General features: G+C 42.8%; 1 protein-coding gene across 4 annotated transcripts in view; it reads left to right on the top strand.

Annotated features, from left to right (window-relative positions):
- The window catches only part of MOXD1 (monooxygenase DBH like 1), a 306,903-nt gene that overhangs the window by 82,959 nt on the left and 202,764 nt on the right, over nucleotides 1-21,180 (top strand). For 3 of the 4 annotated variants that reach the window (XM_073575826.1, XM_073575827.1, XM_073575824.1), the window contains one exon: nucleotides 2,383-2,470. In XM_073575826.1, coding sequence (XP_073431927.1) covers nucleotides 2,383-2,470 — 88 coding nt within the window. The remainder of the gene's footprint in view (nucleotides 1-2,382; nucleotides 2,471-21,180) is intronic. The other variant, XM_073575825.1, reaches the window with a different exon arrangement.

Below are 21,180 nucleotides of genomic sequence, written 5' to 3'. Positions count from 1 at the left end.
TTGTACACCGAAAGACTAAAATTCTTGCCCATTCTTCTTTGGCAAACAGCTCGAGCTCAGTGATGTTTGATGGAGATCGTTTGTGAACAGCAGTTTTCAGCTCTTTCCACAGATTCTCGATTGGATTCAGGTCTGGACTTTGACATGACCATTCTAACCCCTGGATACGTTTATTTGTGAACCATTCCATGGTAGATTTTGCTTTATGTTTGGGATCATTGTCTTGTTAGAAGACAAATCTCCGTCCCAGTCTCAGGTCTTTTGCAGACTCCAAAAGGTTTTCTTCAAGAATGGTCCTGTATTTGACTCCATCCATCTTCCCATCAATTTTAACCATCCTCCCTGTCTCTGCTGAAGAAAAACAGGCCCAAACCATGATGCTGCCACCACCATGTTTGACAGTGGGGATGGTGTGTTCTGAGTGATGACCTGTGTTGCCTTTACGCCAAACATATCATTTGGCATTGTTGCCAAAAAGTTCAATTTTGTTTTCATCTGACCAGAGCACCTTCTTCCACATGTTTGGTGTGTCTCCCAGGTGGCTTTTTGCAAAATTTAAATGACACTTTTTATGGATATCTTTGAGAAATGGCTTTCTTCTTGCCACTCTTCCATAAAGGCCAGATTTGTGCAGTGTACGACTGATTGTTGTCCAAATGGACAGACTGTCCCACCTCAGCTGTAGATCTCTGCAGTTCATCCAGAGTGATCAAGGGCATCCTGGCTGCATCTCTGATCAGTCTCCTTGTTTGAGATGAAAGTTTAGAGGGACAGCTGGGTCTTGGTAGATTTGCAGTGGTATGATACTCCTTCCATTTCAATAAGATCGCTTGCACAGTGCTCCTTGGGATGTTTAAAGTTTTGGAAATCATTTTGTATCCAAATCCAGCTTTAAACTTCTCCACAACAGTATCACGGACCTGCCTGTTGTGTTCCTTGGTCTTCATGATGCTCTTTGTGCTTCAAACAGAACCCTGAGACTATCACAGAGCAGGTACATTTATACAGAGACTTGATTACACACAGGTGGATTATATTTATCATCATTAGTCATTTAGGATAACATTGGATAATTCAGAGATCCACAATGACCTTCTGGAGTGAGTTTGCTGCACTGAAAGTAAAGGGCCCGAATAATATTGCACGCCCCACTTTTCAGTTTTTGAATTTCCACAAAAATTTAAAATAACCAATACATTTTGTTCAACTTCACAATTGTGTCCCACTTATTGTTAATTCTTCACCAAAATTTACATTTGGTATCTTTATGTTTGAAGCATGATATGTGGGGAAAGGTTGAAAAGTTCCAGGGGGCCAAATACTTTTGCGAGGCACTGTATCTTATATACTGCAACACAACTGCAAATTTTTTGAATATTCAACCTTATGAGCTGGTCATAGCATACAGAAAATAGATGATGGCTTCAAAAAAGCTCAGATGATGTCTTAGAGGAAAATAACATCAATGCTTATTTAAATGAGTGAATACTTGTTTTGAAAGCCGATCAAGAATGATTACCACTTGGAATGAGAGAACATTGGTTCAAGTTTTATTAGGTTTGTTTCATCCCCCCCCAACTTAATCAATAAGGCCGGGATCACACATGCGAGAAAGTCGGACGAGTCTCGCATCTTAATACCCGGCACTGCCACCGGCACTCGGAAGCAGAGCGTGCGGCTGCATAGAAATACATGCAGCCGCACAAGTGCAGGTGGCAATGCCGGGTATTAAGATGCGAGGCTCATATGAGTTTCTTGCATGTGTGATTCCGGCCTAAGGAGGATTTCAGATTTCCTAAGTTTAACTTCCAGATTCATATGGAATCCAAATGGAAAATAATTTTGAGTATCAGTGTAAAATCGAAGGCTTGGGGAAATACGCATTGTAAGGATTCCATGCAACTTAGACTTGGTTCAGAGCCATAATACATACAGTAGAATTTATAAGGCCAGGTACCACTGGCCAGTTGGATACACTTTTTTATTTAATTTTGGCAGAGCTAGGATGTTTCTAAAAAGAAGAAATTCATATTTTAAACATTTAATCCAGCTTTTGGTGTTTTTTTCAACTAGACAAAATTGGATTTTAAGTATAAAATCAAAAATATTCAGAATTGAGAGTCCTCAGTGGTTGATACATTTTAATGGCTAACTGAAAAGATGGTAACAAATTGCAAGCTTTCGAGACTACTCAGGTCTCTTCTTCAGGCTAGACTAATTCAAAATCTGAAGAATCACATATTTATGCACAAAATCAAGAAACTGTAAGTCTTTTATTTACACTTGTTCTCTTTTTAGGATTTAAGTGAAAAATGCATACTTTCTGTAATAGTCTTGTAATTTATTACAAAAAATACATTTGAAGCTATCTCTATTTTGAAGACAGGTTCCTATTGCTGATAAAGATACAACATACTGGTGCCAGATGTTTAGAATGCCAGTTCTGGACAAGAAGCATCACATAATTAAGGTAATGTGGCAGATTTGCAATATAAATCATATAGTATTCAAATAGCTCTATTTTCCATTCAGTATCTCTAGTCTTGATAAATCCCATGGGTTGTGCAATTTGCAAAATATGGTTCATTTTTAGGGATTTCTTCTATTTTTTTCTTCTATTTTTTTTATCCTTGAGCCTGTGGAATTGTTAGTCAGTGTGCTGTAAATAACCAAATTAGGCCTCTATCAGCACAGTATTCCTTATCTCATGTTGGGTGTTTCTAAAAAAACAGAAAAGAAAGCATAATAATTAACATACTGTCCATTCACAGTAGCAAAAACTAAGCATAAAATATTTTGTGCTGAAATGCACAGCTATAGAAATAATTATATTTTACTCTGCCATCTCCTTTACTCATTAACCCCTTTGCGACATGCGCTATACTAGTACTGCGCATGTCATGTCTCCCCCTTTGATGTGGGCTTAGGCGATGAGCCCCCATCAATCCACCCACAGCTATTAACCCATTAAATGCCTCTGTCAAACTCTGATAGCGGCATTTAACATGCGATTCCAGCAATCGTGCCGTAAATCTGCCATTCGGTGACCATCACATGATTGCGGGTCACCGATGGGTTGGCACGACAACCAGAGGAATCCTGGATCGGTAAACGGTGTAATGAGAAAAAATTCAAAACGCCAGAATTACATTTTTTTGGTCGCCACAACATTGCATTAAAATGCAATAACGGGCGATTAAAAGGTTGTATCCACAATAAAATGATATCACTAAAAGCATCAGCTAGGCACGCAAAAAATAAGCCATGACACGAGATCACGAAAATGGAGACGCTACGGGTCTCGGAAAATGACGCAAATTGGATTTTTTTTACCACTTAAATAAAAAAGAGCCTAGACATATTTGGCGCTATGAACTCATAATGACCTGGAGAATAATAATGGAAGGTCAGTTTTGGCATTTGGTGAACATGGTAAAAAAAAATCCAAAAAACAACCGTGGGATTGCACTTTTTTGCAATTTACCGCTCTTAGATTTTTTCCCATTTTTGACTACACAATAACGTAAAACCAATGATGCCGTTCAAAAGCACAGCTTGTCCCGCAAAAATCAAGCCCTCAAATAGCCATATTGACAGAAGAATAAACAATTTATGGCTATGGGTAGAAGGGGAGCGAAAAACAGAAACACAAAAACTAAAAAGGCTACGTCTCAAAGGGGCTAATATCTGGAAAACAACTGTGTGTACTAGAGATGAGCAGATCTGCCAAAATTGGAATTTGTCTGTTCACGCAGATTTTCCCAGGAAATTTGATTTACAGTTATTTTCCGTTAATTTAATGACCCTTATTATACTGTGGGGTCTCATAAGAGCCCAGAGCATAATAAATGTAAGGTGCAAAAATTAAAAAAAAAAACACTTAATCTCCCCTCTCTACTCACCTCTCCAGACACCTTCACTGCGCCATGCTGCCAAACCGGTGTTCATTCGGGGCAAGAACTTCCTGTCACAAGAGGTTAACTACGCATTTGTAGTGACATCCAGTGCTTGCTTGTAACCAAAAGGCCTGGCCTCGATTTAACTTTGGGCCCAAAATGAATTCCAACATAGTACCGGAGAGTGGTCAGGGAGAAGAATTATGCAGCTTGCAAAAAGATTAATAAAGAAAACGTATTCACCTGTCCAGGTATCTTGCTGCTCTCTAACTACTCTCCGTGCCTCTGTTGTATCACATCTCTGGCCTGGTGTTCACTGTAGGCAGCAGCCTCAACCTAGAGTAAACTCAGTCCTGGAGATGTGACAGCAGTGTACGGAGGACCAGACAGTGGGAAGGGAGAAGTAGATGTACAGAGAGGTGAGCATTGAAGTCAGTATATTTTTTTAAACTTTTGCTAGCCTTCCATTGTTCTTTGAGTTGCTTGCTGCACCTGGTCCCCATTAGGCAGAACTTATGTGGACTGCATTACAAAAAAATCAGTATTTTCTGTAATATTAAGGTTTCCATTATACTAATACATCGGTGGCTCTCAAAAAGGCAACACGATTATTAATAAATATTTTAACTATATTTTCACTCTAATAGCTACTTTCCGTTTAGAGTGTGAGGGAGGTTCAGGGCGGTAGTCGTGGCTGAGAGCATTTGCATTAGTGTGCCCTGACCTCCCATCACATACACACACTGTCCATAGCTCTGCATACCTGTGGCTTTTTCACCTACACCGTCAGGGCCCTCATGATTTTTCCCCATGGTGGCACGATTAAAGGATTATCTTATCTTATCTTATCTTATTAAACATTATGTAGCAGAAGCTATAATTCAATACATACATATACACAGCAGTAGACAATGAAAATAATACAATATTTACATTGTCCCGGGACGTGCTTTAAATGGGTCAGATGCCGATTCTGTTCATTGTAATCCCTTACATGAGCACAACGTAGGCAATGAAAAGCAATGAATGCTTCACTATGTTCTCAAAGTTCAAATGCTACAAGTTCCAATAAAGAAGCTTTGAGCTTTCCTGCCCAAACACCTCTCACCTGTCCCGCCATTCTCTTATCCCACAATCTGGTCCTCCCTGCTAGTATTTTTGGCATGGCAACTTGTAGTTACATATCATGTTCCAATGTGGACTGCCAGGGACATCTGAGGCTTAGTTGTGCTGGTAGTCCTAGCCTGGAGTGAGCAAGTGAAATAAAATCAAGGACATAGGAAGAGGACAAGATAAGGCATGGGGGACTAGATTATGGGTTGCATGGAGGGCAGGACAGCTAAGTCGAGAGAATTATTATTTTTTATAACCATTTGGCTGGCCCTCTATGGTCAGGCAAACTGGATGTATTAGTTGGTAGAGATGGGCGAACCCAAACAGTAAAGTTCGGCGTCCGTACCGAACACCTACGGTTTGAGCACGGACACCGTACATGGACTTCACCAGGAAGTCTGTGTTACTGTTCTGGTTTGACTGCCCGAACACCAGCAAACATCGCTTCTGATCAGCGGTGAAATTATCCCTGCCGGATAGAGAGCCACAGTTCACATGCTGTCAAAAGACAGCGTGAGCGCTCAGCTGTGATCGGAGGTATAAGTTTACCTCCAGTCACTGGTGTCAGCTCTCATCATCCAGCACCTGCTGCCTCTAATAACAGTGAGCACAGTAGCGGCTAATGGGTGTATTCTAATAATCTTTATTTTTATATAGCGCTAAAATATTCCACAGCGCTTTGCAGTTTGCACACATTTTCATCACTGTCCCTGATGGGGCTCACAATCTAAATTCTCTATCAGTATGTCTTTGGAATGTGGGAGGCAACCGGAGTACCCAGAGGAAACCCACACAAACATGGGGAGAACATACAAACTCCTTGCAGATGTTGTCCTTGGTGGGATTCGAACCCAGAACTCCAGCGCTGCAATGCTATCCACTGAGCCACCATGCTGGCCGTATTTGTATTCATTAGCCAGCTCCTGTGCTATAAATAAATAATTAAAAAAAAAACGGCATGGGTTCCCCTGTATTTTTGACAACCAGCTAGGAAATCTCACAGATAGGGCTGCAACCCTCAGCTGTCAGCTTCATCAAGGCTGGTTATCAAGAATAGAGGGGTCCCCATGATGTTTTTTTAAATTATTTAAATAAATAATTTTAAAAAATGGTGTGGGTTCCCCCCATTTTTGACAGCCAGCATTGCTAGAGCAGATATCTGTGGGCTAGTATCTACTAGACGCACCAATTCTGGCATTTTGCCCGGCTTTTCCCACTTGCCCTGTAGTGGTGGCAAGTGGGGTTCATATTTTTGGGGTTGATGTCAGGTGACATCAAGCCCACGGATTAATAATGGAGAGGTGTCTATGAGACACCTATCCATAACTAATCCTATAGTGGTATGGTAAATAGAGACACAGCCAGGTAAAGTCCTTTATTAGAAATAAAACAAAACACACTTTTTCTTAACACAGTTATACTCACTGCGATGAAGGCGTTAACTGCTCCTACCCCCCCAGGGCCTGTAAGCATATTGAAGAAAGCAGGATTTAGTGCTCCAATGTTGAATAGCAAGACCTTTTAGTATGATAATGAGATAAGGCCCAAAACTTCAAAGTTGAGTAGGAGCCACGTCAGCATGGGGCAGGAAGGTGCCTGGGGGCCTCAATTAGAATATACCTGTCAGCAAGACACAGAAATACACATCCATTGTTTCTCCCAGCCTCTCCGACTCCATCCTAGGATCATGGATTATGAGCGCACCTTTCGAGTTATACAATCATAAAAATTATCCGCGTGACCATGAGGAAATCGCGCATCTGGCAGTGCGACTACTGAGTTGGGGAGGGCTCTGGGACCTGAGATATAGAGATTGGCCCTCCTTAGCGACCCAATGGGGCCGTGTTTGCACTCCACACGACAGGCAAAACAAATCACATTCACTGGCAACTCTCGTGTCCTGATCCGATCATGCTGTAGAAAGTTAACCCCTTTCTTAGATATTGGGAATAAGTTCTGCAGGGAGCTAAAGGGTGGAGATTATTAGCCCACCCTCTGACACAGGGGGAGGGACCCAGCATGCTTAAGAACAGCAGCACATGGCCGAGACACTCACTCTCTCACAGAAGAACCAGGCGATGATGATCTAAGAAGGAACTGGGGACAGATCTGCCAAGGGGAGCAGCGGCCCGCGTTTTGGGGTCTGTCCGGCAACTAAGATTCTTGTACCTGTGGACTGCAGAGCTCCCGGCACCCACATGCAACCTACAATCTGGTAAATTCACCTCCAGCTTAATATCTATGAGTCTTGTACCCTTATTGTTATATTTTACTCTGACTGCAAATCCACTGTAATTCCATTGTATAGCTTACTGTATATTTCTGTAATTATCTAGTGTGCCCTTATGGCAATTAAACCATAAAATTAATCTTGGGCTGATGCTTTTACTCTGATTACGAATCTTAGATTACCCAGCGGGTAACAGGACATCCTCCCCGTGGCCATTTGCTCTAGGTGCAGTTCCCTTACTGACCTGAGAGACAAAGGGGGCGCCGGAGAGCTGTGCCTGTGTAGTTACGTCACATTGGTGATGTGGGAGGAACTGGTCCTGTCCTCCACATTGGTGGCAGTGGTGGGATCAGAGTAATAGTGTGTGTGGGACCCCTACTCCCAGACACTAGAGACTACCAGCGGTAACTTTCACTGCTGGGGTCTTAAGGTCAGCCCAGCACTAGATGGTCAGAGTGCAAATATAATAAGTTGTGTGCGAGGTCAGGGTTACAGCTGTGTCAGTAACCAGAGGTTCCCAAGATGGCGGAAGGCACCAGGAGTAAGGCAAAGGGGGAGGCCAATGCTATGGTCTATGAGGAGGTGGTGGAGGACAATACTATTGAAGGCGAGGGGGAGCACAGCCAGGGCTCCCCAAGGAGCCTGACCCCCGTGCTCACTCCCGCAGTGGACTGTCCACTACCTGCCCGCCCCATCCTGTCCAGATCAGAGGCCCTTTTCCAAGCGGCTATGGCACAGCTCGAGGCTGGTAACGCCGCCACCCATAACAGACTCCTGGTGGCGGCAGGCCTGCAATAGGCCTGCAACTTCCGGTGACAGATTCCCTTTAATATGAGAAGGTTGAGAAACCTTCATAATTTTTTTTTCAGCAGAGAAAAAGGACGTTCAAGTAAATCCTGTTCATGGGTTAACAAATTAGAATATCTAACAAATATGATTGACTGCCAGAAGTGAACAAAAGTGATAGAGCCTCACAATAATGAAATATAATGCTAGTTAAGACCCAAACAAATCTCATCCTGGAAGTCAGTCCATGCGATTTGCCTCTCTTCTGAAGATGAGAATGCCCATTTAACATATTGAGGTCATCAATTAACTCTGTGCTAAAAAAATTCTCACCATATGCATAAGAATTATGCAGTTTAGGACATACTGCTGGTTTGTAGATTTAATATTTTTGATCTTCAAACCTCAGTAAGGTAAATTAAATATAAAAAGAAGGTCTAAGCGCAAATACAAATGGCCCAATAGAGGTCTCCCATTAGCCACTGACCAGCAAAGGTCTAAGTGAACCCCCTCTTCTGCTGCACTAGAGCTCTTCAATGTATTCCACAAATGTAATGTCTGACTATACAAAGCAGTAGTATAACCGGAAATATGTTGTATCCTCGGGAGATACTGGCTATTAGTAAAGAATGCATTAGTAGTGCACATGACAAATAGGCTACAGTCTCAGAGTAATAGTGGCACTGAGCACAAGAGACAGAGATTGACCTTCAGCACCTAATAAAGGTCATTAGCTGAAAGGAAACAATGGATGCTTTTACTCAATGTCATTGACTGATTCATATGCAAGCACCAACAAAAAGATTTTATAGAATTACATAGCTATGAATGTCGTGAAATATTGTAATGAGTATTAGCTTTAATTTCCATCTATTAATTTAATTTCTGTCCAATAATAGATTAACTGATTTACATTTAGTGATATGTATAATTATTTTCCTTCATCCAGAGGTCCTTTATTTTTACACACATACATCACAATAATTGTTACGAAACTTAAAAAAGTTGTATAATTACATAATAGCAAACCTAAATAAATGTATGACAACATTTTAGCTAGAATGTCAACCAGATTATTGTCTTAAAGGGAACCTGTCAGCAGGTTTGTCCCATGTGAGATGAGACCTCCACATCTCAGCCCTGATATACAGCATTCTAATGCATCATCCACACGAAGCACAGAAGGAAGATGGCATCGCAAGAAGATAGGAGGCACCGGCCCAAGACAGCAATGCCTATGGGGCTCAACCTCCCCATATGTGAGTATAATAAAATGAATTTTTCTTGTCTTACAGGCCAGATTTGGGACATATATACAGTATATTAGAATGTTGTACGTCAGGGCTGGATAGTAGTGGCCTTACATGGGACAAACCTTTTATTGTGAGGAAAGAGTGAGACACAAGCGCAATATAGGGTCTTATCCCACAAATAAAGTAAGCGGTTTGACAAAAAAACTGCTCACCTGGTAGTAGGTATTCAAAGCATGTATAGATAAGGGCTGCTGCAGATCCACAAGTCAGTCACCGACTATCTGAAACAGAGCTCTGTGGTGTTTCCTGAAGAAGAGGTTGCAAAAAACCTTGAAACGCGTAGAATAAACCACTGTCAAACTTTATCAACCTGCTGGAGTTTCATCATTTGGGCAGCGCGGACAAAATCCACGTATTCCTTTGCAGAGCTATGGGACAAACCTTGTGACAAGTTCTTTTTAATTAGCTATTAGTCTTTTACATCCCTTTTAAGTATTTTTTACCTCATTATTGTAGTTACGGTTTTATATAAGATCTGCTTGGAGATCTAAACACAGACCAAGGCCAGGACATCAACTATGCTCATGTACCACAAACATTATTTTACACTTTACCCCTAGATTTGTTTTTGTCAATTGGAAATCATCTACTTATATTTATCATCAACCCCTCGGCACTTGGGGCCCGAGCTGCGGCTGCATAGAAATACATGCAGCCGCAGCTCTGGTCCTGAGTGCCTGTGGCAGTGCAGGGTGTTGATGCGAGAAACTCTGCATACATACATAATAATCTTCCATGCCTAAATGCAGGAAATTATTATGAGGTAGAAGTCTGAACCAAAGTTTGGCTTTTTTCAAGGCAGAGCAAATGTTGAGTCTTGAATTTTGAAGAGTTTTATTTTGCCAGGAACTTAGAAATGGAAACTGTTGTCTCTTTTGGCCTAAACTCTCCAGACTGTTATGTGCCTAAAATCAATTTTGGGAAATGGAAGTAAAGAGACATTAATCATATGCAGTGGAGCAAGCAGTATATCATGTACCATAACTAATAGCTGGCAAGAGGGTAGTGGCTGATTTAGTGAAGTGAATGTCAGGAGGAAAAAATAAGCAAAATTCAAAATATAAATAAGAAAATAAGATAAAAATACATACCGTATATCTAGTCTTTTATATTTAGATGAATGCACATTTATTAAAAATAAGTATTATATGTTTGGCTCTTCCCACTTGCCCTATAGTGGTGGCAAGTGGGGTTCATATTTGTGGGGCTGATGTCACCTTTGTATACTCAGGTGACATTATATACTGTACATACATTTTACAAAAAAATGTTTTAACCTATTGCTTCCTGCCATACTTAAACTAATGAGCTAATGGAGTAGTCCTTATTATATTGAGTGCCCTGTGTCTTCTGTTGTGAATTAGCTTTCTGGCCTCCCTCTGGTTATTACTGAAGGTAGTAAAGCTGGTCAGATTGACAGAGGGGTAGCGAGTTCTCTTTCTGGGCTCCCTCTGGTAGTTACTGGAGGTAATGGAGCTGATCTGATTAACAGAGGCATGCCACCTGATAATGAGGATGACGATTGGAGATCTGGGGTTTCAGATTGGGATTTAAGACAGCCGACTCCCTCTATCCCTGCTGGTGATTTTCTTCTTGCCTCCTGAGGTCTGATGTTTCTAGCTCAGTCCCTGCATGTTCAGCTAAGTGTTCATTTGCTATTCTGTTTGCATTTGATCTGGTTTTGTCTATCTCAGTTTTGTGTGGGTCAGCCAGCTCCGGCTGGGGCTGTACTGAATCACCGTCCATATGTTACTGCTTGTGCCAGTTTGTTTTTGTCTCTTATTAGATTGGCCTCTTTTTGCTCTGCTTTCAGAATATACCAGAGTGCTGATACAGTGGGCAAAGTCGTGTGACTTCAGTGTTTTTTGCATCAGACGTGTTGGACTTTTTGCAGAGTTTTTTGCGTGATTGCAGACAGCATCTTTCCTTTCCTGTCCTGTCTAGTCAGTGTGGGCCCCATCATTTGCTCAGTCTATTTTCCTGCCTGCGTTTGTGTTTTCATCTTGTCTCACCAACAATATATATTGGGGGGCTATCTATTCCTTTGGGGTCTGCTCTGGGGCAGTTTAGATTACCCCTTTCTTGCTTTAGGCTTAGTTAGCTCTCCGTCTGTGCCGAGGCATCTAGGATCATCGTAGTTACGCTCCAAGGCTACTGCTAGTAGTGTGGATATGATCAGGGGTCTGCAATCTGCCTAGTTACCAACCTCTCTGGTTTTCTGTGGCTTAGGTTGGGCTTGCTCCCCTCCTCGGTGACCCAATCATAACAGAATCACCAGCCTAACTGTAGACTCTAGGGTGCTCTAAAGTAGGAAAGAATTTGAAAAAAAAAGAAAAGTGTCAGAATTTTTTTCCTCTTTTTCTGGGGCTGCAGGAGGAGATTTTTTTTTATTTTTCTAAATGGAGACTAAGCAATTGTCTGATCATATTGAGCAGCTCGCTGCTGAAGTGCGGGGAATTTCTACTTATCTTGCTCAATCATCTGCTGTTGAACCAAAAATCCCTACTCCTGATGCGTTTTCTGGGGATCGGTCTACATTTTTGAATTTTAAGAATAATTGCAAACTATTTTTTGCTTTGAAACCTAACTCATCGGGGAGCTCTGTGCAGCAGGCTAAAATTGTCAATTCCTTGCTGCACGGCGATCCCCAGGATTGGGCCTTTTCTTTGACACCCGGAGATCCTATTCTGGCTAATATGGATGCATTTTTTCAAGCCTTGGGGTTGTTGTATGATGAACCTAATACTATTGATCAAGCTGAGAAAACCTTATTGGCATTGAACCAGGGTCAGGATTCTGCAGAGTCATATTGTCAAAAATTCCAAAAGTGGGTGGTCCTTACTAAATGGAATGACGATGCCCTAGCAGCTCTCTTTCAGAAGGGTTTGGTAGAAACCGTAAAAGATGTTATGGTGGGATTTCCTGTTCCCTTTGGTCTAGACACGACTCTATGTCATTGGCCATTCAAGCTGATTGGCGTTTACATGAACGTAAAACTACACAAGAGGCGTTGCCGCCTTTCGAACGAACGTCTGAACCCATGCAATGTGATAGGGTTTTGTCTAGGGCGCAACGTCAGGAGTTTAGAAGGCGTAATAAGGCTGGTTTCACATTCGCGCTTTTTAAGCGCACGCACGGCCGGGGGTAGCTCCGCCCCCGAGCCGGCTCTCTGCCCGGCGTGCCCGCCCCTTCCTTGTAGCGCCGCCTCCTAGCGCACAGCGGCGCCTGCGATCGGCGCACCCTATCTTTAGCATAGGGTGCGCAGGCCGTGCGCTAGTTGCGCTTTGACCTGCGCTGCGCACTTTTGACGGTGCGCCGTGCGCGCCAAAATCAAACTTTTCGGATTTTGGCGCGCACGGCGCACCGTCAAAAGTGCGCAGCGCAGGTCAAAGCGCAACTAGCGCACGGCCTGCGCACGATCTGCGCACCCTATGCTAAAGATAGGGTGCGCCGATTGCAGGCGCCGCTGTGCGCTAGGAGGCGGCGCTACAATTAAGGGGCGGGCACACCGGGCAGAGAGCCGGCTCGGGGGCGGAGCTACCCCCGGCCGTGCGTGCGCTTAAGAAGCGCGAATGTGAAACCAGCCTAAGCTGTGTTTTTTTCTGTGGGGACTCCTCTCATACTATTTCTGTCTGCCCTAAACGAGAAAAGGGTTTTGCTCACACATTTGCTGTGGGCAGTGTACAGCCTAAGTTCCTTTTGGCAATTACCCTGATCTGCTCCTTGTCTACATTTTCCGCTAAGGCTTTTGTAGATTCAGGAGGAGCTTTGAATCTGATGGATTTAGACTTTGCTTAGCGTTGTGGTTTTCCTATGATACCCCTGTGGACTTCTATTCCTTTGAGGGGTATTGATGCTACTCCTTTGGCAGAGAATAAACCCCAGTTTTGGACCCAGGTGATAATGCGGGTCGCCCCGGACCACCAAGAAAATTGTAAATTTTTGGTGTTGCACAATTTGCATGATACTATTGTTCTGGGTTTTCCTTGGTTGCAGACTCATAATCCTGTTTTGGATTGGAAATCTGTGTCTGTGGTGAGTTGGAGTTGTCAATGTGTTCTTAGTGACACTTCTGTTTTCTCCACCTCTCCCCAGTCTCATGATATTCCTGACTATTTGGCTGATTTTTCTGATGTATTTAGTGAGAGTAAATCTGCATCTTTGCCTCCTTATAGGAGTTATGACTGTGCAATTGAGTTAATGCCTGGGTGTAAATTTCCCAAGGGTCGGCTTTTCAACTTATCGGTACCCGAACATGATGCTATGCGATCTTATATCAAGGAGTCGTTGGAGAAGGGTCATATTAGACCATCCTCTTCACCTTTAGGTGCTGTTTTTTTGTGGCCAAGAAAGATGGTTCATTAAGGCCATGTATTGACTATCGTTCCCTTAACAAAATCACTGTTAAATATCAGTATCCGTTACCCCTGATTTCTGATCTATTTTCCAGAGTTAAAAGTAGTGCCTGTTGGTTTACCAAGCTTGACCTCAGGGGGGTGTATAATCTTATTCGCATCAAGCACGGGGATGAATAGAAGACGGCGTTTAATACTCCAGAGAGATATTTTGAGTACCTGGTGATGCCTTTTGGGCTCACTAATGCCCCTTCTGTCTTCCAATCTTTTATGAATGAAATTTTCCGGGACTTTGTGGATAAGCTTTTGATCATTTATCTGGATGATATTTTGATCTTTTAGAGTGATTGGGATTCTCATGTGGAACATGTCCGGACTGTGTTCCGGATTTTGACGGAAAATTCTCTGTATGTTAAGGGATCGAAGTGCTTCTTTGGTGTACAGAAGATTTCATTTTTGGGATTCATTTTGTCCCCATCTGCTATTGAAATGGACCCGGCCAAGATACAGGCCATATATGACTGGGTTCAGCCCACTTCTTTGAAGGCTCTCCAGAAGTTTTTGGGTTTTGCTAATTTCTACCTTAAATTTATAAGTAATTTTTCTGGTATTGTGAAACCACTGACTGATCTGACCAAAAAGGGCGCTGATGTGGTGAATTGGTCTCCAGAGGCAGTCTCGGCATTTCAGGAGCTTAAGCGGAGATTCACTTCTTCTCCGGTTCTACGGCAACCTGATGTCTCACTCCCATTTCAGGTGGAGGTAGATGCTTCTGAGATTGGTGCAGGAGTCGTTTGGTCCCAAGAAGGTCCGGTGTCTTCTAAGATGAATAACTTTGCCTTCTTTTCTCGAAAATTCTCCCCATCTGAACGTAACTATGATGTGGGGAATCGGGAATTGTTGGCCATGAAATGGGCATTTGAAGAGTGGAGACATTGGTTGGAGGGAGCTAGACATCAAGTTGTGGTCCTCGCCAACCACAAGAATTTGATTTATCTTGAATCAGCCAAACGCTTGAATCCTAGACAGGCTAGGTGGGCCTTGTTTTTCACGCGTTTTAATTTTGTTGTCTCTTTTCTTCCGGGCACTAAGAATGTTAAGGCGGACGCCCTTTCTAGGAGTTTCTTTGCGGATTCTCTTAATGTGACCGAGCCTACTACCATTCTAAATAAGGGTGTAGTTTTTCTGCCATCTCACCCAATTTGAGACGTGCCCTGGAGGAATTTCAGGAGGACAAACCTGAACGTTGCATTATGGGAAAATTGTATGTCCCTGACCAGTGGAGGAAGAGAGTAATGTCTGAAATTCATTGCTCCGCGTTGGCTGGTCATCCAGGCATTTTTGGTACCAGAGATTTGGTGAGTCGGTCTTTTTGGTGGCCTGCCTTATCTCGTGATGTCAGGAATTTTGTGCAGTCCTGTGGGACTTGTTCTCGGTCCAAGCCCTGTTCTCGTTCTAGTGGGTTGTTGATGCCCCTGCTGGTGCCCAGGAGGCCATGGACCCATATCTCAATGGATTTTATTTCCGATCTTCCTGTCTCTCAGAGAATGACTGTTATCTGGGTGATTTGTGATAGATTTTCTAAGATGATCCATCTAGTACCACTCCCAAAGTTGCCATCTTCTTCTGAGTTGGCGCCCTTGTTTTTACAACAGGTAGTTCGGTTGCACGGGATTCCTGAGAACATTGTGTCAGACAGAGGAGTTCAGTTTGTTTCCAGATTTTGGAGAGCTTTTTGTTCCAAACTGGGAATTCAGTTATCTTTCTCCTCTGCATTTCATCCTCAGACCAATGGGCAGACTGAGAGAAAAAAAACAGATTTTGGAGTCCTATTTGAGTTGTTTCATATCTGCTGATCAGGATGACTGGGTCTCATTTTTGCCCTTGGCCAAATTCGCGCTAAACAATAGAGCTAGTTCTGCCACTTTGATGTCGCCCTTTTTCTGTAACTTTGGGTTTCATCCTCGATTTTCTTCAGGGCAGGTGGAATCTTCGATCTGCCCAAGTGTGGACACTGTGGTAGAGAGAATGCAGCAGATTTGGGACCAAGTGGTGTATAAGTTGTCCCACTCTCAGGAAAAAACCCAACGGTTTTCCAACCGGCATAGGACAATTGGTCCCCGACTTAAAGTGGGTGATATGGTTTGGTTGTTTTCAAAGAATATTCCTATGAAGGTTGCGTCTCCAAAATTCAAGCCAAGATTCATTGGACCTTATAAGATTTTGGAGATCCTTAATCCCGTTTCTTTCCGATTGGCTCTTCCAGTTACGTTTAAGATCCATTACGTGTTTCATAAATCTTTGTTGAAGAGGTTTGTGGAGCCAGTAGTTCCTGACCCTGTATTGGTTAAAAACAATTTGGAATATGAGGTAGAGAAAATATTGGATTCTCGTTTGGCTAGATGGAGACTCCAGTACTTGGTCAAGTGGAAGGGTTATGGCCAGGAGGATAATTCTTGGGTCTCTGCTTCTGACATTCATGCAGAAAGATTGGTTCATGCTTTTCACCGGGCCCATCCTGATCGGCCTGGTGGCATGGATGAGGGTTCAGTGACCCCTACTCAAGGGGGGGTACTGTTGTGAATTCGCTTTCTGGCCAACCTCTGGTTATTACTGAAGTTAGTGGAGCTGGCCAGATTGACAAAGGGGTTGCGAGTTCTCTTTCTGGGCTCCCTCTGGTGGTTACTGGAGGTAATGGAGCTGATCTGATTAACAGAGGCTTGCCATCTGATAATGAGGATGACGATTGGAGATCTGGGGTTTCAGATTGGGATTTAAGACAGCCGACTGCCTCTATCCCTGCTGGTGATTTTCTTCTTGCCTCCTGAGGTCTGATATTTCCAGCTCAGTCCCTGCATCTTCAGCTAAGTGTTCATTTGCTATTCTGTTTGCATGTGATCTGGTTTTGTCTATCTCAGTTTTGTGTGCGTCAGCCAGCTCCGGCTGGGGCTGTGCTGAATCACCATCCATATGTTACTGCTTGTGCCAATTTGTTTTTGTCCCTTATTAGATTGGCCTCTTTTTGCTCTGCTTTCAGAATATACCAGAGTGCTGATATAGTGGGCGAAGTCGTGTGACTTCAGTGTTTTTTGCATCAAACGTGTTGGACTTTTTGCAGGGTTTTTTGCGTGATTGCAGACAGCGTCTTTCCTTTCCTTTCCTGTCCTGTCTAGTCAGTGTGGGCCCCATCATTTGCTCAGTATATTTTCCTGCCTGCGTTTGTGTTTTCATCTTGTCTCACCGACAATATATGTTTGGAAGCTATCTATTATTTTGGGGCCTGCTCTGGGGCAGTTTAGATTTCCCCTTTCTTGCTTTAGGCTTAGTTAGCTTTCTGGCTGTGCCGAGGCATCTAGGATCATCGTAGGTACGCTCCACGGCTACTGCTAGTTGTGTGGATAGGATCAGGGGTCTGCAATCCGCTTAGTTACCAACCTCTCTGGTTTTCTGTGGCTTAGCTTGGGCTTGCTCTCCTCCTCAGTGACCCAATCATAGCAGTCTCCTGTGCAGAGTACCATTAAATAGTTTGTCTGGCATTACACATCAACTCATCAACTCTGCAAAGTGACAGCATATGAAAATAACATTTTCTTCTATTTAAACCTGTTGCAGAGAGTATGTGTATCAAGAAAAGAGATTACTAACTAAAACATAACCTTTAATTGAACCTGATAAAACCCCCAATCAGGTATCAGATTAAAACTAAAACACATATTACATACATAGAAAAAAACGATATTGCATAAAGTGCCCACGACTAGAGACGGGCGAACCAGACTGTTAGTAAGATGCGAATCTTGTTGTTGGCGCTCTTGTGGAGGACATGATAATGGACACATAGTGGATATAAAAACTCTTTACAGACCTGTTAACTTGCTAGTTATTTGTCACTAAAAAAATCATACCACAAAGAAACATTTCAGAATTTTTCCCACCTAGAGTGTTCCTATAATCTGTACAAATCCATTAAGAAACAAACTGAAATCATTTTGAGGGGAAAATAGAAAATAAAACTAAAGTAGTGTGGTTGCTTAACCGCTTTCCAGCCATTGACACAGCGTATGCATCATGAAAGTCGGTGCCAATCTGACCAATGAAGCATATACTGTGTCATGAATTGATAGCCCCCCTGCGGGTCGGGTGACCGGGGTCAATGAAAGGTCACCCAACCCGCAGGTACAGGGGGCTATGTACTTCAACCCAGGGGGGATGGCTTTACCCCCACATGGCTACGATCGCTCTGATTGGCTGTTTCACTTTGAACAGCCAATCAGAGCAATTGTAATATTTAACCAATGATATTTGGTGAAATATTACAATCCAGCCATGGCCGATGCTGCAATATCATCGGCCATGGCTGAAGACCGAGATCTGACCCCCCTCACGACTGACGGGGGCGATCTGCCACCGACTGACGGCTGCAATCTGCCGCCGCTATCACCATCTGCTCCCCCTACACTTCCCTCTGCTCCCCCTCACCTTCTGCTCCCCCGTTACCTCCTATATCCCTGTGTCCCTCCCGGTGTTCCTCCCAGATTCTTCATGGGCACCGCCATCTTCCAAAATGGCGGGCGAATACGCAGTGCACCCGCCGAATCAGCAGGGCGGCATTCATTCATTCATTTTGATCACTGTGATAAACCATCACAGTGATCAAAATAAAAAAATATAAATACACCCCCCTTTATCACCACCATAAGTAGGGAGATATAATAAAACAAAGAAAATATATTTATTTTTATTTTTCCATTAGGGTTAAGGTTAGGGTCAGAATTAGGGTTAAGGTTACCATTAGGGTTAGGGTTGGAATTAGGGTTAGAATTAGGGTTAGGGTTAGAATTAGGGTTGGAGTTAGGGTTAGAGTTGGAATTAGGGTTGGGGTTGAAATTAGGGTTGGGATTAGGGATGGAATTAGGATTAGAGTTGGAATTAGGGTTAAGAATAGGGTTAGGTGTGTGTTGGGGTTGGGATTAGGGTTAGGCTTGTGGTTAGGGTTGGAATTAGGGTTGTGGTTAGGGGTGTGTTGGGGTTAGGGTTGAGTTAGAAGTGAGGGGTTTCCACTATTTAGGCACACCAGGGGGTCTCCAAATGCGACATGGCGCCACCATTGATTCCAGCCAATTTTGTGTTCAAAACGTCAAATGGTGCTCCCTCCCTTCCGAGCCCCGACATATGCCCAAACAGTGGTTCACCCCCACATATGGGGTATCAGCGTACTCAGGAAAAATTGTACGACAACTTTTGGGGTCTAATTTCTCCTGTTACCCTTGGGAAAATAAAAAATTGGGGGCTAAATATTATTTTTGTGGAAAAAAATGTTTATTTTTACGGCTCTGCGTTATAAACTTCTGCATAGCACTTGGGGGTTCAAAGTACTCACCACACATCTAGATAAGTTCCTTGGGGGGGCTAGTTTTCAAAATAGGGTCACTTGTGGGGGGTTTCTACTGTTTTGGCACATTAGGGACTCTGCAAACGTAACATGATGCCCACAGACCTTTCCATCAAGTTAGCATTTCAAAACATCACTACTTCCCTTCCGAGCCCCGACGTGTGCCCAAACAGTGGTCCCCCCCACATATGGGGTACCAGCTAATCAGGACAAACTGGACAACTTTTGGGGTCCGATTTCTCCTGTTACCCTTGTGAAAATACAAATTTGCGGGCTAAAAAATGATTTTTTGAGGAAAAAAATTATTTTATATTTTCACGGCTCTGCGATTCAAACTTCTGTGAAGCACTTGGGGGTTCAAAGTGCTCAGTCACCACACATCTAGATAAGTTCCTTGGGGGGTCTAGTTTCCAAAATGGGGTCACTTGTGGGGGGTTTCTGATGTTTAGGCACATCAGGGGGCTTTGCAAACGTAACGTGACGCACACAGACCATTCCATCAAGTCAACATTTCAAAACATCACTACTTCCCCTCCGACCCCCGACCTGTGCCCAAACATACCAGTATGCTCAGGACAAACTGGACAACAACTTTTGGGGTCCAATTCCTCCTGTTACCCTTGTGAAAATAAAAAAATTGCAGGCTAAAAAATCACTTCTTGAGAAAAAAAAAAGATTTTCTTATTTTCACGGCTCTGCATTACAAACTTCTGTGAAGCACTTGAGGGTTCAGAGTGCTCACCACACATCTAGATAAGTTCCTTGGGGGGTCTAGTTTCCAAAATTGGGTCACTTGTGGGGGAGCTCCAATGTTTAGGCACACAGGGGCTCTCCATACGCAACATGGTGTCAGCTAACGATTGGAGTTAATTTTCCATTCAAAAAGTCAAATGGCGCTCCTTCCTTTCCGAGCCCTGCTGTGCGCCCGAACATTGGTTTATGGCCACATATGAGGTAACAGTGTACTCAGGAGAAATTGCCAAATAAATTTTAGGATCTATTTTATCCTGTTGCCCATGTGAAAATTAAAAAAATTGAGGTTAAAACTTTTGTGCAAAAAAAAAGTACTTTTTCTTTTTTACGGATCAATTCATGAAGCACCTGGTGGTTAACAATGCTCCCTATGCATCTAGATAAGCTCCTTAGGGGGTCTAGTTTCCAAAATGGGGTAATTTGTGGGGGAATTCCAAATTGTAGGCACACAGGGGCTCTCCAAACACAACATGGTGTCTGCTAACGATTGGAGCTAATTTTCCATTCAAAAAGTCAAATGGTGCTCCTTCCCTTCCGAGTCCTGCCGTGCGCCTAAGAAGTGGTTCCCCCCCACATATGGGGTTTCAGCATACTCAGGACAAATTGGACAACAAATTTTGGGGTCCACTTTCTCCTTTTATCTTTGAGAAAATAAAAAAAATTGTTGCTAAAAGATCATTTTTGTGACTGCTGTGAAACACATGAAGGGTTAATAAACTTCTTGAATGTGGTTTTGATCAGCTTGAGGGTTACAGTTTTTAGAATGGTGTCATTTTTGGGTATTTTCTGCCATATAGACCCCTCAAAGTGACTTCAAATGTGAGGTGGTCCTTAAAAAAATGGTTTTGTAAATTTTGTTATAAAATTGAGAAATCGCTGGTCAACTTTTAACCCTTATAACTTCCTAACAAAAAAGAGTTTGTTTCCAAAATTGTGCTGATGTAAAGTAGACTTGTGGGAAATGTTATTTATTAACTATTTTGTGTCACAAACTCTCTGGTTTAACAGAATAAAATTCAAAATTTGAATATTGCAAAATTTTCAAAATTTTCACCAAATTTCCATTTTTTTCACAAATAAATGCAAAAATTATTGACCTAAATGTACCACTAACATGAAGCCCAATATGTCACGAAAAAACTCAGAATCGCTAGGATCCGTTGAAGCATTTCTGAGTTATTACCTCAAAAAGGGACACTGATCAGAATTGCAAAAAATGGCCTGGTCATTAAGTTCAAAATAGGCTTGGTCATGAAGTTGGAGATGTAGTAGCATTCAAAATTAGTAAATCACATTTAGGGCTCGCTCACATGAGTGTATAACATGTGCGAGTGCTATGCGA

The sequence above is a fragment of the Dendrobates tinctorius genome, unplaced genomic scaffold, assembly GCF_039654945.1.
Source record: "Dendrobates tinctorius isolate UK_male_01 unplaced genomic scaffold, ASM3965494v1 ptg000046l, whole genome shotgun sequence".
Taxonomy (NCBI): domain Eukaryota; kingdom Metazoa; phylum Chordata; class Amphibia; order Anura; family Dendrobatidae; genus Dendrobates; species Dendrobates tinctorius.
This window is presented reverse-complemented; position numbering and strand designations above follow the sequence as displayed.